General features: G+C 32.6%; 1 protein-coding gene across 1 annotated transcript in view; it reads left to right on the forward strand.

Moving 5' to 3' along the window:
* Positions 1-11,849: 11,849 nt before the first annotated feature.
* The window catches only part of LOC148864894 (putative myosin-binding protein 4), a 70,564-nt gene continuing 65,611 nt past the window's right edge, over positions 11,850-16,802 (forward strand). Inside the window, exons 1-4 of the mRNA XM_088975254.1 lie at positions 11,850-11,986; positions 12,076-12,472; positions 12,832-14,222; positions 14,332-16,076. Of these exons, the coding sequence (XP_088831380.1) occupies positions 12,953-14,222; positions 14,332-16,031 (2,970 nt within the window). The 5' untranslated portion in view covers positions 11,850-11,986; positions 12,076-12,472; positions 12,832-12,952 and the 3' untranslated portion in view covers positions 16,032-16,076. The remainder of the gene's footprint in view (positions 11,987-12,075; positions 12,473-12,831; positions 14,223-14,331; positions 16,077-16,802) is intronic.

Below are 16,802 nucleotides of genomic sequence, written 5' to 3' on the forward strand. Positions count from 1 at the left end.
CCTTTCTTATTATCACTTGCCTTGAAGGAATTGAAATCCCCAATAAGGCACCATGGATCATTTATTGTTTCTGAAATGTCTTTAATCCACTCCCAGACTAATCTTTGTTCAGTTTTATTAAGGGAGGGCATAAACAAAAGTACACATCCAAGATTTTTTTTATGCTAACATGCACAAGTCTATCATTAGAAAATATAATATGGAGGTTACATAATTTTTTTCCCATAAGATCCAAAGACCCCTAGCAAAACCAATGGAATCAACAAGAAAAAAAAAATTCAAGCTATAAAGATTTCACTATCTTTCTTGCACGAACTGGACTGACTCTAGTAAATAACACCAAACTTATGAATGTGGTTCAAATCCAAAACTTGCCTTTGGAGCCACAGTCTACCTGCACCCTTGATGTTCTGGCTAAGTAGTTTCATTGTTCATCTCGGTATTGTTTGGACTCATATTGTCCCATCCAAGAAGATCACGATCATTCCCATAATCTTCCCCATGCTGGATTTTCTTTACCTTCATTTCTTCATTTGGTTCCACAGTTTCATTTTAGAGTGGCTCCATCCAATCTTCCTCCATATCATCCTCCTCTTCATCGTCTCCTTCACCAATTTCTTCATTCCCTAAGTCTTCCTCCTTGCCATCCAGCCAATTTTCATTTTGGCCACCTTCTTTTCATTTCTTGAAAATCAACATCATAAACATTAACATTTGGTTTGTCCTTCATTATAATTTTCATTTACAAAGAAAATTATTTGTTTCAACAAAGTTTGTCCCTTTAATATCATTTTCTACCTTTTTTTAACCCATCGTTTTTGCTAAACATTTGTGGCAGATACAATGGTAGCATGACCAAAATTTATAAATCTGGTCTTAGCAACTCTACTAGTATAGTCCAAACACAGTTCTGACTGGGGGATTTTCAATTGTGTCCAAAAATCGCACTTGTTGATCCAAGGATTTTCCCTGCTGCAATCAAGCCCCTTGTGCTAGTAACTCTTATATTACATGGTGTTTTTTTATGAAAGTTCATTTTTTTCCTGCGGTTGATAGTAACCCAGCCATCCTAGTTATTGTTATTTTGCTTGGCTTTTGGACATTCATAGGCTTTGTGACCTCTCTAACCACAATTGATACAAAAGTCAAAAAAGTTTTCATAGAGCACCTTTGATACTATTCTGTACGTTCTTCTTCTGAGGTGAGGGGGATTTCAATGATGAAGGGTTTGGTGAGGTTCACTCTCACGCAAATCCTTGGATACAAAGTGCAAGACAATTTGATGGTATCATTAACACTTCCCCCACATCTTGTAGAATAACCTCCAAGTCATTTCTTGACCAGCACTATATAAGTAATCTAGGCAATCTTACCCATATATCAATTGTCTCAACTTTAGCTTTCAACAGATTGAAACCAGGTTTCCAAGGTACAAAAACCTAAGTACTTACCATTCACCATCCAGGGGCCATTCTTTAGGATTTTGTCATAGTCACCTTGCGAAGAGAAAGTTATGAGAAAAAAGTCATGACCGATCATTTGAATGTCAATTTTGTTGTCAACTTGCCAATCTTTTGCTTTGTCAAGTATGGCCTTGAGAGGTTCCAGTTCCTCTAGGATTTTTGCATATAAACTTAAAGCCCATCTCTCTTCAAGTTTCCTTTTTCCTTTCAGAGCATCCAGGTTAATAGCTTTAGCCATTTTTGTACCTTGGTTATCATCTACACTTTCTCTGGGATGATTATAAATGAACCAGTGTGGCTGTGGCAGTGACATAAATATATGATAAGCATATCCAAAATGTTATTCTTAGTAATTTCTAATAGATGTAGTTGAAAATAACTAGCTACAATGGTAAAGGTATGGTGTGAAAGTTTTGCCAATTCTATAACCCATGTTAGAAGAAATGTTTTCTATTTGAAGGGTTATTGTAGAATCAAAGTAAAATAAAAACTTACATAAGCAAGATTTGGAGTGGTGTCCTATGGATCATTTATATTTGTAACAGTCTGAACATTTTCCCCAAACCTTTGACCCTATGGTATAAGAGTTCCAGACTAGATATGTCAAAATTTAATACCTAGTCTCATCAAACCTTGATACTTGTGTGTATGCAACAGAGTGGTTAGAATCTTTTGTTTTTGTGTTCATAACATTCTTGTCTTTGGTCAATAATTCTTACAATTGACCCTACACTTATCTATAGCATGCTTCCCCTCTCTAGAGCAATAAAACTTGTTGTATCTTGTTTGGTTATTCTGCTTATCAAATACCCTACCTTCTTTTTAAGTACTAAATCCTATTTCTCCAACACTTGTATTATAAAACTCATATACTTCATCTACTATTTGAAATATCATGCCAACCTTTAGAGTTATTTCTTCAGTAATAAGGCTTAATTTTCCTTTAGTCTATTTTGTATGGTTATTTTAATGCATTTAGCTTCTTCAAAAGTGTAGGAAAATCAACACTACTTATGGGCGGTTCAATTATGTTGGGTGAAGGTTTTACTTCATTTTCGTCAATGGTAGTGTTAGGTGAAGGGTTCAATGACTCACCTATCTCTGTCTAGTTCAAAAACCAACCTTCGCATGGAGTGTAGGGCATCCTCCATTTCCTATTGTACATCAAATTTTAACCAAAATATTAAAACAATATAGCATAAAAATAGAAAATTAAATTAAAAAAATAAGATTAACATGATGAAAAGACTGATAGAATATGTCATATCTAAAACCAAAAATCAGACTGTTGAAAATGAAATTCGTAGTATATGTTTCAGACTGGATCTATCTATGTATCTTCCCACTTGCCACATACTTTTCTTGTAAAAAAAAAGATTTTAGGAAAAATCAATGTAAATGAAAAAAAATAAATTCATTCAAACCAAGGAACATACTTATTATTAAACATTCAAACCAGGAAACATACTTATTATTTAGAAAAAAAAATTAATATCTAGGAAACATTCAAACTAGGAAATGTAATTATTATTTAGAAAAAAAATTACTGTCACCGTGAAATAATTGAAATTGTAATTATGCAACACTAAGAAGATGAAAAAAACGCTTAACAATTTTCATGAATCAAGTAAAAATCACAGTCCAATAAGAATTCTATTTGTTTACAAGGAAAGGAAAAATGAAATGGGAAAATACATGAAGTTGGTAATGGTTACCGGTTATAGTAGCCTACAGGTGAAAAATGGGAAAACCCTAATGAAGAGAGCCCTCGTGTTGTCGCCAATGTCTATTCTTGTTGGTGAGATTGCTGGCCTCCAGGGAAAGCACTACAAATGGTGGAGGGCACTAGGGTTTCATTGTTGGAGAGAAAAAAGACAAAGGATAGGTAATGGGTTTGAGCGGGAACAAAGAAGAAAATTAGAAAGATTCAATTGAATTAGGCTTTGGGAGGGGAGGGGTAGGCTTAATGGAATGAAGAGGTAATGATTGTTAGTGTCCTCATGTTTTGTGGTTGGGTTGGGCCCTTGTCCAACTACAACTTGACCAAATTCAAACTGACATGCTTATATTTATTTGTAGAAATATTATATTAATGTTATATACATTTCATCCCCTAATTGTTAACTATAAGAAATAAGAATATTTTAGCAAAATGAAGTGAAAAATCACCAACTCAATCCTAAACTCAGATAAACCTTATCCTAGCCTAATCCAAAAAGGTCGAGTTGGATTAGGATTGACCTTAACTGGCCTAACCTAGCCCGATTGGCACCATTATTTAAGAGTGTAGCACTGATATTAACATTCACTTTAAAAATCAAGCACAAATTAAGGATTTAGAAATAAAAACAAAGAACAAAGCACATGAAATTAAAGATACTATGGGACTAAGTTTAGGGGATTGCAATATTAATCTAAATGGTGCAACCAAGGAATATGTTTTTACTAGAAGATTTTAAGTATCCAACTCACAATTTTTGACAGGGAAGACACTCTTGTGTGGATCCATAAAAGTTAGGCTGGTTGTCTTAAGAATAGAGGTTCATATGATAGATAGTTATGGTCTGCCTTGTGTTCTCTCCAAGTGTGCCAAAGAAAAAATCCTTTAAAGGTTCTGGTATAATGCTATTGTTGTTAAAACAAATTTAGTTAAAAGAGAATTTGAAATGGACCTCTATATTTAATATGCAAAAAAGAAGAATCCATTTTGCACGCTTTATGTTTATACGTATTTGCTTCTGCCTAGTAGTTTGGAGGATACCTAAGTCTTGATCCTAAATCCATTGCAATAAATGTTTCTTTTAAAGATGACACTAGAAGACTTGAGAATGATGGAAGTTATGGTAGCCATGTGACTAATGGAAATAGTATTCCAATTCCTAATAAAATGTAATGGGTTGAAATATCAAAGGAAATGAAATAACCTAAAATTTGACAAACAATTTGTACTGGAGACAATTTATTTGAAATAATGTTGCCCAATCAAGACATATTTGATGAATAGTCCATCTTGAGACCTTATTTTGATCACAATGCCCAACTATGTTTCTAAACCAAGGTGGCTTGATAATCTAAATATCACACATCTGAGTAAAACTGTATATTGCTCTACAAAAAGACAACTACATACAAATATTTAAGAGTAGGGGTGCAACTTAGGTTGAATTAGTCCCAACCCAACTTAAGCAGAAGTTGAAATATCAGGTTGGGTTAAGTTTGGTTTGAATTTTGGGTTAAACCCTTAAAGGTAGGGTTAAGAAATATGAATCCAACTTAACTTCAAATTTTGTCCAATACCAACCTGGCTCAATTTAAGGTGATGTGCTTGTATTCATATGTATAAATATTATATAAATTTTATTTCATAATCTTAGCTATAAGAAATAATAATATTTTAGCAAAATGAAGTGAAGAAATCACTACACAATCCCAACCTTAGAAAAATCGGATCCCAACCCATTCCAAAATAAGCCAAGTTGGGTTAGGGTTAACCTTAACTTAACTTAGCTTGATTTGCACCCCTATTTAGGCATACAACACTAATATTACCATTCACTTTAACAATCGAGCACAAATTGAAGGATTTAGCAATATAAACTAAGAATAAAGCACTTCAAACTGAATATGAAAGGAAACTAAATTTAGATATAACAATACTAATATGAATGATGTAACCAAGGAGAACTGGAATCTAGCAAGCCATGCATGTGTGTTATAAGTTCTTGTTTTACATTACCAAGTTAGTTTTATGGTCTTTATTCCACATTTTACATGACATGTAACTTAGATTTATCTATTTAATTTAGTTTGAATGCCTTATTTTACAAGATCAGTTGTCTTAAATTGCACATATCTTATTTTATTATTTTATCCATTTGAGTTGCATTCTTAGAAAAATGCCCTATTTTTAATTATATCTTTGTCATTAATATTTGGAAAAATGTTACAAGCAACAAAAGACCTAATTATGTAATATGGGGATTTAAGAAAACAAAGGGAATAATTTGAGGCTTGAATAAGATTGGAGGATATGATAAGATCAAATCTAAAATTGATATACAAAAATTTAAAGATAACACTAACATAATTCTTCTATTATGTTAATGTTTTTTTGTCATGTTTTATTTTTAGCATTTTGGAAGGTATTTATTTTAGATAGTATACCAAAAATATCAAACAACAATATCCACCATGAATAAAAATTTATGAACTACAAAACTAACTCTAAAAGTAGATAAACTAGGACATTGCTAAATAAATTGCGCATCATGTATCTCCAATACAACTTATGCGAGTGTTGTCCACTGCTCCTGAGTAATAAGCTAGAGCATTGTTAAATAGATTGATTTTCATGTATCTCCAATACAACTTTCACAAGTATTGTCTACTATTTTCTGAGTAATAAGCTAGGACATTGTTTGATCTTCTAATTGACCAAAACAAGATGTCTACATTAGAAGAAATGGATTTAATCTCCCTAACTTGAATTGTAATTGCAAATAAATGGAAAAAATACAAATTACAACATTATGCCTTTAAGGTAATGGCTTGAAGAGATGGAATTTTTATAGGCATATTATGGTTTGTTGTTCACTTTTGTGTTTTTTTTTTTTTTTTTTTTTGTCTCACAACTATTCCTTTTCTTTATTGATTTGTATGGCAAATTATTATTAATATGGAAGTTTCAAACACAAATCTCTCTCTCTTTCCATCTCTTGTTGTAATTTTATATTTTATTACTAACGATATGCTTTTTAATAAATATATGGGAAACACTTTTATCACTATCCTATTTCTCTATCATTTTCTATCAAATGAAACATATTCTTAAGAGAATATCAATATTCTGTAAAATTTTTCAAAATTTTGAAAATTTTGTGTTAATTGAAAATCTTCACCAAATAGAAAACGAGACAATTAAATAGATTTTTAAGCAAAGCAAGGTAGAAAAATGCACCTAAACTCCCTATAAATATGGTAAACTCATTTAATGAACCAATAAACAAACAAATATTAATATTTCTACCAAATATGTTTCTATTAATCGTTTTAGAAAATATAACTACAAAAAAGCTTACTTTTGGAAGCTATCAAATAGTTGTCAAAGGCAAAAAATATGTTGCTAATTATTTTACTTACAACTAGATCAATTGTTGCTAACAAAGCTATGGTTGAAAATAAATTGTAGTCTAGCAACGGTCACGTAAATTTTTTGAAAAAAAATAGTATGAGCAACAATTAATTTGAATTGTTGCTAAAAGATTTACTTCAACAACAATTCATTGAGGTTGTTTGCCCATATAACATTTTAGCAACCTTTTAATTCATGTTGTCTAATTGTGCAATTTAAAATCGTCATGTTAATTGTTGCCAATTATAAATCGGCAACGTTTGAGGAATTGTTTTTCAAAATTGTTTTAAGCAATAATTATTATAAGTTGTTGATGCATGAGCAACAATCAAGTAATTATTGCTGAATGTTAACAAAAATAATTCATTACAATTAGCAACATTTATAGATTGTTGTTAATAATCATTTTAATATTATTATTAATGTACAAAATTGTTGCAAATAATGTATAACCTATTTATAAACTATTTTAATTTTGTAAAAATAAAATGTAATTTTCTATTTACATAAATTTATATAAAAATAAATAATATTATAAAAGATAAAAATTACATCTCAAATATAATTTACATGGAACCATGTGTTCAAAATATTTTAAAATTTTGGTTTAGCATTTTTTCATATACATTTTTGTGTACTAAGATCACTTATGACCAACATCTTATACATGTATAATGTACCAACCCAAACCCTCCACGACTCCAACTATTCATGCCATGTAAAGCTTTCTCCTCTAAATAATTATTTATGTCAAAATAGTAGAAAATTTTAAAGAGTAACATGTGTTATGCTTTTTTCATATTTGACTATGCTTCCCATGATGTTCAAGAGTCATAAACCATAGGCATTCATATACTCACATTTCAAAGCCAATCATTTCTAAATCATTTAGCGAGTGTTATGGAAAGAAGCAAACAAGTTCAAAAAATGATTTCATCCACAAACAAGTACCAAAAAATCTGTTTAATATTACAAAGAGTAAGGTTTTTAGTTCTGTATTGTAGTGGAGCTTTTAGTTGTATGAGCCCTAACTATGTTGTTATTGTTGTTGTGAATCTTATAAGTTTGATGGTTGTATTGCACTTAGTAAAGGGATAAGAGTAAGGAAGTTTATTCATGCCCTATGAAAGTAAAATAAAAAAAATGGTGAAAATAATCACTAAAAAAACAAAAGAAAGAAAGAATCAGTTAGGGCACCACTACTAAGTAACCATAACATGGAGAAGAGATTTAACCATCATTAATACCAAAAAGTAGGAAATGATACAATGAATGCTATAACAATTGATGCCTAGATGGTCCAAAATAGGAAGTGATGAAGTTTTATAATGCATGACCAAAAAAAAAAAAATGAAGTTAAAATCCTGGAAACAATAAATATTGTTGAAACAAAAGATAGAGAAAGTGGTTTATCTCTAAATTCACTATGTAGATATATCACCTATATTGATAAAAGTTGAAACAAAGTACACACGAAAATCATGCAAGAACACTTTGAGCTTAATAGAAATAAATGGCAGTTCTAACTAGAAGACTATGTGAGTATTTTAATTAATCACAACAACCCGTTTAGAAGAAATCCATTATTTGCTTTAGCATGCCATTTAATAAAAGCAATAGGATATCACAAGTTGAAACACACTTTATATATTTACGAACTATATGATAGTACAAATTATAATATTATACAATAAGTAGCTGCATTGCTATGCAACAACTAGCTTTCTTCATAAGAAACAATAAGAAATTCAAGAAATGCAATCTCAATTATCAACTTTAATAGAGTAACAATTTATTAAGGAAATTAATTTTAATTGCTTTGAAGCTAGTTGTACCAATTCCACCTTATTTTGGTAATTATGATAAACTACTTGAGTATAGTTTATAAGTTTATTTTCTCCTAAAGACTTCATATTTAAGCTCTTAAGTATCATATAAATGTCATAAGACTCTGTTCACCTTATTTTTTATAGTTGGATTTTTAGTTCTATTTTAGAAGTTAACAACAAAATGTTTTGAAATCATTCTCACCTTTTATAACTATCTTTCTTTGTTCTAAGCTATACTTATACATTTAACATCTCAAATGGATTGGGTGGAGATGTAAATTGTATATTTTTGTATTATTTAATCACGCTACACCTAACCATTTGTCCATTAGCCTAACATTTGTTAATACATTTGGCACTAGGGAGTTTGCCAAGTAAGGAATTAAATCTAAAAATCAAGATATCACATCAAATATGACCAATGCATGTTATTAGTAGTATTATTCAAAACAACATTATGATTATAATTATAAACAAAATCATTCACCAAGATGACAAAAAGAAAAGTCCATTTATGACATAAAACATAGAAAAAACTGAATGATAGCCGCTCTATTGTAACTAAGATGGAAACTTATTAAAATTTAAACAAGCCTAGCTTGAAAGCCCAAGCTTGATGCAGTGTGAATTCTTGGAATTGCACCCCTACAAGATTAGGTAAATTGGGACTCTTAACATATTAAGCTTATCATACTAAACTTAACATCCAATAATAAATAGATTTGTTAATTCAAAAGTTGAATCTTATTATACTAAGCTTATTACACATTTATACTATGTTTCTTGTGGATTTACTTGAAATTTATTTCTTAATTTTAATTTTATTTTTAGATTCCAATAGTTACGGTTGAGGATCAACCAATAAAACCAATTTATGGATGAGAATTTGTGCATACTAGAAAATTGAAAGTTTCTACCAAACAACCAAAATGAATGAGAAGAATGCTAATATTATAGGATGGTTAAACGAATCATTGAAAAAAGTGCTTGAACAACATGTATCTAATTCATAATATGAGCCATTATTTGAAAGAAAAAAAATGACAATACAATGAGTCCCACAAAATCAAGTAGGTCCATGGTATTCAACATGCTATTCAAACTAAAAAAATATTTTTTTTCCACCTATATGCTTAACATTGTTCAATGAACAAACAAGAGAAAATGAAGATTAGCTTCTATACTCTTATAATTAATAAGAATAAAAAACCTAATTGAGTAAGGTCATTTATGTATCTTTGACAACCACTCCTCAATAAAACCTAAGGCTCTTAAAATACATATCAATTAATCTTATTCAAGCCTATTGTAGGGACATGCCATATTTTAGGGTCATAATACCAAAACCCCTCTTTTTATACTTCATGTGGTGCAAGATCTTATGTGCAATAGCTACATTATCAATTAATTATCTTCCAAGTATAAAGACAAATTGATAGAGAGAGATACATTTGTTTATGATCCTTCAATCATATTAGCAATCAACTTAACAATGATTTTATAAATTGCATTACATAGGTTTACATGTCTATAATCATTGTCAATAGAAGGATTTAAGTTTTTTGAGAATGAAGACAATAAATGTTTGAATTAATCTTTTAAGAATTTCTTTTGGTTTGGGAATATTTACACACAAAAACAAAGATATTATATCCCATTTCAATCTAAATTTTCTAATAAATTTATGCAAGAATAACGTCATGACTAAAGACTTTAAGACTAAAGATTTAAATATCAGTATGGTATGGAGCATTTCGTATTGGTATTGACCCTACCTGATACGAGATATGCTATATTGGAGGTATCATTCCAGTCGTGCATATTGATCCTATGTAATGCATTATAGACTAATACACTATGCCTTTTTATTAAAAACATGAGGTTGGAATGATTCAAACAAAAGATCAAAGTATCGGTATCGAGTTTCTCCATCCCCAACAAATTTATCATCCAATTTCAAGGAACTCTCATAGTTTCTTCATTTTATGATCTTAGGGGATATAGGCTTAAAAAATTTCTAATTTCTTTTGAATACAAGCAATAGATTACCCAATAAATCACCCATCTAAGGTTGTGCTTGGTACTATTGACATTTATTCTTGAAATGTTTAAGGATGAGCTATACAAGTCGGTAAAAATAATATAATGTCACATTGCATTAGAGAGTCATTTCTACTAAAAATGCATGTGGGGACCAATCATTACTATTTAGGAGTGGAAGCCTTAAATTTGATGTTTTACTGATAAAACATATGCATGTTTTTACTACAAAGGTGAAAGGGTGATTTTTTAGAAAGGACAAAGTATAGGAATGGTTAATTTATCCAACAAAATATATCTAGCTAGTTGCCTGGTTTAAAAAACAGAGATTTTTAAAACAAAAATACAAAAACATATTTTTGTTATATATGCATTTTTTGGTAGATATACATTAATAAAATCTAGGGTAGTATATATATATATATATATATATATATATATATATAAGGGTTGTAGGTCCCTACAAATCCTACTAACTAACCTTCTAAATCCTACAATAGTTTATGCTGTTGAGAGCATTTTTAGGGTGGACATGTTCACCTTTCCACTCCTATATATTTTATTTTCATCAAAATAAAATTGGAGGCAATTTCTAATTTGCCCACTCTCATGATAATGTGGCATTCCCAAAATTCTGTTGGCGCCTAACCGACAAAGTTTTGCCACATAATACAAGTACATGTGTATAGTGTACTATAAGTGTAATATATGACGTGAGGGAGGGTTTGATACCTCTCCCTAGGGGTGGATTTGAGCCGAAGCGAGTTGAATAGTATAAGACTTGAGCTTGGTTCGAGCTAGAACCTTGAACTCGAGCTCGACTCAAGTAAAAAACTCGTAAGCTCAAGCTTGATTTTGAGAAAAAATGTTTTATAAAAATAAAAAAATTAAGAATTATAAATTTTTTATTATATATATATATATATTCGAGTTGACTCGCGAGCCTCACGAGCTGAGCTCTATTAGGCTCGAGCTTGGCTCGTTTCTTAATTAAGCCTATGAATTAGGCTTGAGCTTGGTTGAAACCAAGCCAAACTGAGCTTTTCTCGAACCGAGCTCGAATAGTTCATGAAGAGCTCAGCTCGTTGCCACCCCTCTCTCCCACACTCAGTTGGGGCGGGTCGGGTTTAGGTTGATGTTGCCCTGAGTCGGATTCGGGTTGAGCAAGCTCATGCCGAACCCGACTTGTGACATCCCTGTATACGCATGAACCATTGAACGTTATGTATTTTTATTTCCTTCAGTTTGAAAAAAAAACATTGTTTTTGAATATTTTTATGTTAAAAACCATTATTTTGATTTTTTATAATTTTTTTTTTCAAAATCATGTATCTTGTATCATAGTTGGGTTTCTGTTTTTTAAACAAAATCAATTTATTTTTATTTTTCAAAACCAAAAATGAAAACATGTTTCAAAAAGAAATGAAAACAAAAACAATTGAGAATTTGTTATTATTCGATATTGTTATACTCGAATTGCCATCCTTTATTCCACTCTTTTTGATCTTCATCATGTTGCAGAGGTAGACGATTCACCTTCCACTCATTTCTGATGTTTTTATGAAAAATCTTTTTTTTTTTTTTTCAATTTGTATTTTCCTCTGATTGCTAGCAATGGCCAATGGATATGGCACTAAACGGAACGAAATGGAGAACGAAACAGGATTCAAGCAGCCGACCCCAGATAGTTGGGATAAGGCTTAGGCGATGATGATGATGATTGCGAAATATATGTAGTGTGGGACCCGTGGTTCAGTTATTTTCGCCTTTGGGTTTTTGTCGGTATCTGTAGTTGCAGCTGACTTTTCAGCTTTTTCTTGTCGGCGTTTGTCGTTTCTTCTATTGGAAATCAAGTGCAGATCCGTCGTAAAAATTCGTTATTTCGGTTGGGATTTTTGTCCTTTTCGTATTCGAAATTCCCACGAACCGGTTATCCGTTCCGTCACACAATGCTGATGATATGAGCCCGAATTGAATCTTTGGGTTGGTTCTGTTTATCGAATGGACAGGTCAGGGCTTTGATTCTAATTCTTCTCGTTGCTTTGTTTTCTGTATATTTTGATCGTAATTTGCTTCTTGGTTTCCGATTTCGTGATTGAATTCATTGTTTCTTCTCTGATTTAGTAGTTAATTGAAAGCTTTGGTGTTACATTGCACAATTGCGTTCTGTTTTGAGTTTTTGATTTCTTCCACATTTTGCTCTGACTTTACTTAATTCGCCTTCTGTTTCGAGTTTCTTTTGTTCATTTTGTAGTTTTGTCCTCCCCTAGTCCCCTTCCCCCTCCCCGTTTTGCATGGATTAATTTGTTTAGTTTTATTTAGTTTCTTTTGGTTTGGTATGTTGATTCTGGATTCTTGGTGCTCACAGTTTTGAGCTGGGGGCTGCATTTTCGTTTTCAACTTTGGAGGATTGGAGCTTCTTTTCTTCTGGACGCTCAAATTGTTTTATGACTTGCCCATCTAGGGGAGCTACTGGAGCTTAAGTAATTATGGTGGGCATGGCTACAAGGAAGATACCTGTTAAAGTTAAAAGGGATCCCCGTAGTTTCACGTCTGTTTTGGCTTCTGCTGTTCAGGAATGGTTGTTGATATTTCTGTTATTCATCAATGGGGCTATCTCATACTTGTCAACAAAATTTGCACGTTACTATGAATTGCCAACCCCATGTTTATTATGTTCGAGGATCGATCATGTCATTGGCAATGAGAACCCTGCATCCTATAAAGATTTATTTTGTGGTAAACATAAGTTGGAGATCTCATCATTGATTCTTTGTCACATTCATGATAAGCTTGTTGATGTTCATGGAATTTGTGAAAGTTGCCTCCTTTCTCTTGCTACAAGTAAGTACAAATCTGAAACATGCAGGCTGTTGGTGGGAAAGCTAGGAGTGGATCTTGAACATTGTATTGATGGGGAGCAACTACTTAAGGAGCTCAAGAATGCTTCTTTGAATACCGAACACTGTTCTTGTTGCAGGGTTGCAGATTATGCTTCTTTGCGATATTCAGTTGGACATGGTAACTTGCATGACTGGGACATCTTAAAGAAGAGAAGGGAGAAGTCATCAGGTGCAGTGATGACTTCTCATCTGGGGAGTTGTGGTTTCGATCCTTCATCACATGTAGGATATTCTAAGCTTAAGATCACATCTGATTCAGAGTCAGAATTCCCTTTCTCTGATGATGATGAGAGGAATGCTCTTGTTTGTAAAACAGAAGATCTCAAGCAAGATTTTGTTACACAACGTGCACAGCTGGATACTCCCATTATGTTTTCTGCGATGGTACCCAAGACTTCATCTAATGACTTTATCCCTGAGAAGCTGATTCATCGAGGTTCTTCTCCTGAGCCTTCACTTTTAGTTCCACCTATGCAATGTGATGAAAATTACATGGCTCATGAAATCAATAATCTCAAGGAAGAGATTGCAGCTCTATCTTCACGATTGGAGTTCTTGTTCAATTGTATAGAGATGATACCCGAAAGTGCACCAGTTGATTTGACCCCAGAGAAGCTGAGCCATCAGGCTTCTACTCCCGAACCTTTCCTTTTAGTTCCATGCATGCAACTTGATGAGTACAGCAATGTGACATCTTTGGCATCTACTATTGCTTTTGGTCATTGTATGGAGCTTAACTGGCATCAAGGTAAACAGAAGGCCAATCCTTCTGCAACTCCTGAGCTTACCTCAATAAATGATATTTCTGCATCATCCAATTCTGCAGAAGCTCCTATTTGTGTACCAAGAAAGAACTGTAAGTCTATGTGATTTCATTCCTTCTCTCTATCCATCTTCATCCCTACTGCATTGACATTTAAAGTTTCTCCTTTTTTTTTTTTTTTGTATAAAATGGCATCTTGCAGTAGATGCTACTGGAACTAGTCATGTTGGAACTATTCCTATTACAGAGAACATGGGAGCCTGTAAGCCAAAAAGTATGCTGACTATAGCTACTATATCTGATTTAAAAGAAGACCATGTTTTAAATGATCCTGGTTCAACAACACCCAGTCAAATGGATCTTAATGATGCTTACAAGTTGGCCATTAATAACAGGGGAAACACCACTGGTATGCTTTCAGAACAAGTTGACAGTAAGTATTCGTCAAGAGAAGATCTCAAGCTACCATTATCACAAGTTTCTAATTCTCGAGGACTTGAGCTAGCATTAAATGATATGAGTCCTCGAGCATATGGATTTGGTGACGAGCTGAAGATTTCAGATGCTTCTGTAGTACCACAACTACTTCCAAAGAAGAGCTTAACTGAGAAAAATGAGTGTGGCACTGACTCATGGGATGAAAGCACTGCCAGTGAAACTGAAGTTGAAAGCATTGTTGATCGCTTGAAACGACAGTCTGAGTGTTACCGGAAATGTATGGCTGCCTTGTATAAGGAACTGGAAGAGGAAAGAAATGCTTCTGCAGTGGCTGCAAATCATTCATTGGCTATGATTACTAGGTTGCAAGAGGAGAAAGCATCACTTCACATGGAGGCTTTGCAATACCTACGTATGATGGAAGAGCAATCAGAATATGACATGGAAGCACTGCAGAAGGCAAATGACCTTCTTGCTGAAAGGGAGAAAGATATACAAGATCTGGAAGCAGAGCTTGAATATTATAAAGAAAAGTACCCAAATGATTCAATGTTGGAGGAAATACAGGAGGAAATGTGTGATTTAAAGGGAAGAGACATGAAATTGGAGCATTCACATCCAAGTAGCATACAGAATAGCACCAGCATTTCTTGTAACTCAACATTTACTGAGAAATGTGAAGGTGATAATAAAACCGAAGGAACTGATGTGGTCTGCAGAGATAACAGTATTGGCATTGCCAAAGAAATAGAGGAGCCAATGCGTGATTTAAAGAGAAGAGACATGGAATTGGAACATTCAGATCCAAGTAGCATACAGAAAAGCACCAGCATTTCTTGTAACTCAACTTTAAATAAGAAATGTGAAGGTGGAAACAGTACTGAAGGAACTGATTTGGTCTGTGGAGATAACAGTATTGGCATTGCCAAGGATTCTCTGTTAGATTTTGAAGATGAAAAATTGTACATATCTCAATGCTTGAAGAAGCTGGAGAAGAAATTGTATCTATTCTCTAATAATGGAGTTCACGTTGACATGTCTAATGGTGGATATTCGGGGAAAGAAACACATATTCGGGAAAAGCTTCATTGTGAGCAGGTAAGTCAAGGAAATATCCAACTAGAAGACAATTCATCAATCCAGAAAGATCAATCTCTATTTAGAGAAAGCCCTCCTGCTCAAGAAAGGTCTAGTCCCTCTATCAGGGATTCTGTGCTTGGTAGTAAAGGAGATCATAATTTTGGTTCTGATGAGGAAGATTCCTCCATTGCCAGTAGGGAAACCAATTTAGTTGTTCTGAGGAATGAAGTTTCCAACCTGAATAACAGGTTGGAAGCAGTGGAGGCAGATCACAACTTCCTCAAATACACCATTAGTTCACTTCAAAATGGAGATGAAGGCTTGCAATTCATTCAGGAGATAGCTCATCACCTACGAGAATTACGAAGGATTGTGACAAAGTGAAGAGAGAAAGCTTTTGCTTGAGCATTTTGTTGCGACAACTTAGAGGTGAATATTCAATTAGCAATAGCTGTCTGCATTGATTCTTTTTCTTTTCCTCATCTAGCTTCTAGTTAGAAAGCTTATTCATGCTTTTCATTAATTTCATTCTTTGTGAACTCATGCAATTTATGGCTTTTGTAATAGATAAGTATGATTTATTTAATTCCTAAGTTGTTTGTCATTATGCATATTTAGATTTAACTTGCTGCATGCTCTTTATATTGGAAATATATGTCATTTTTCAGATTGCAGTAAAATAAAGATGCATCATATAATGATCTGTTGTGATATTTCTCGTTTTACCAATACATAGTTTTAGGTCTCCAGTTGTTTGAACCATATATGCGAGAAAATAAAAGAGGAACAAGATAAAAGAAACAAATTTTGTCATTAGGGTTTTATGTTTTTAGTATCTTTCTCAATAAGTACTTGATCTTTATCTTGTTTTCAGGTCTTGTTGATTCTCCTTTATTAATTCTTTGGGAGACAGCCCTATGTCTTTCCATCTAATTCTATATCCTTAAATATTCATTCATTATTTTCTATTAATTATTATTATTATTATTAAACTTAGAAAATATCAATGGGGATATATACAAAAGCTTCACCAATATCTTATACAGTAACATGAGTATCCAGAGTGAGTAATATTTTTATTTTGATCAATAACTGAAATTTTCATTAAAAAACATTAAAACAGGTACATTAAGGTGAGTACAATAGCTGAACAGT

This window comes from Nelumbo lutea, chromosome 3 (genome assembly GCF_056320005.1).
Source record: "Nelumbo lutea isolate HS-2025 chromosome 3, American lotus-T2T, whole genome shotgun sequence".
NCBI lineage: Eukaryota > Viridiplantae > Streptophyta > Magnoliopsida > Proteales > Nelumbonaceae > Nelumbo > Nelumbo lutea.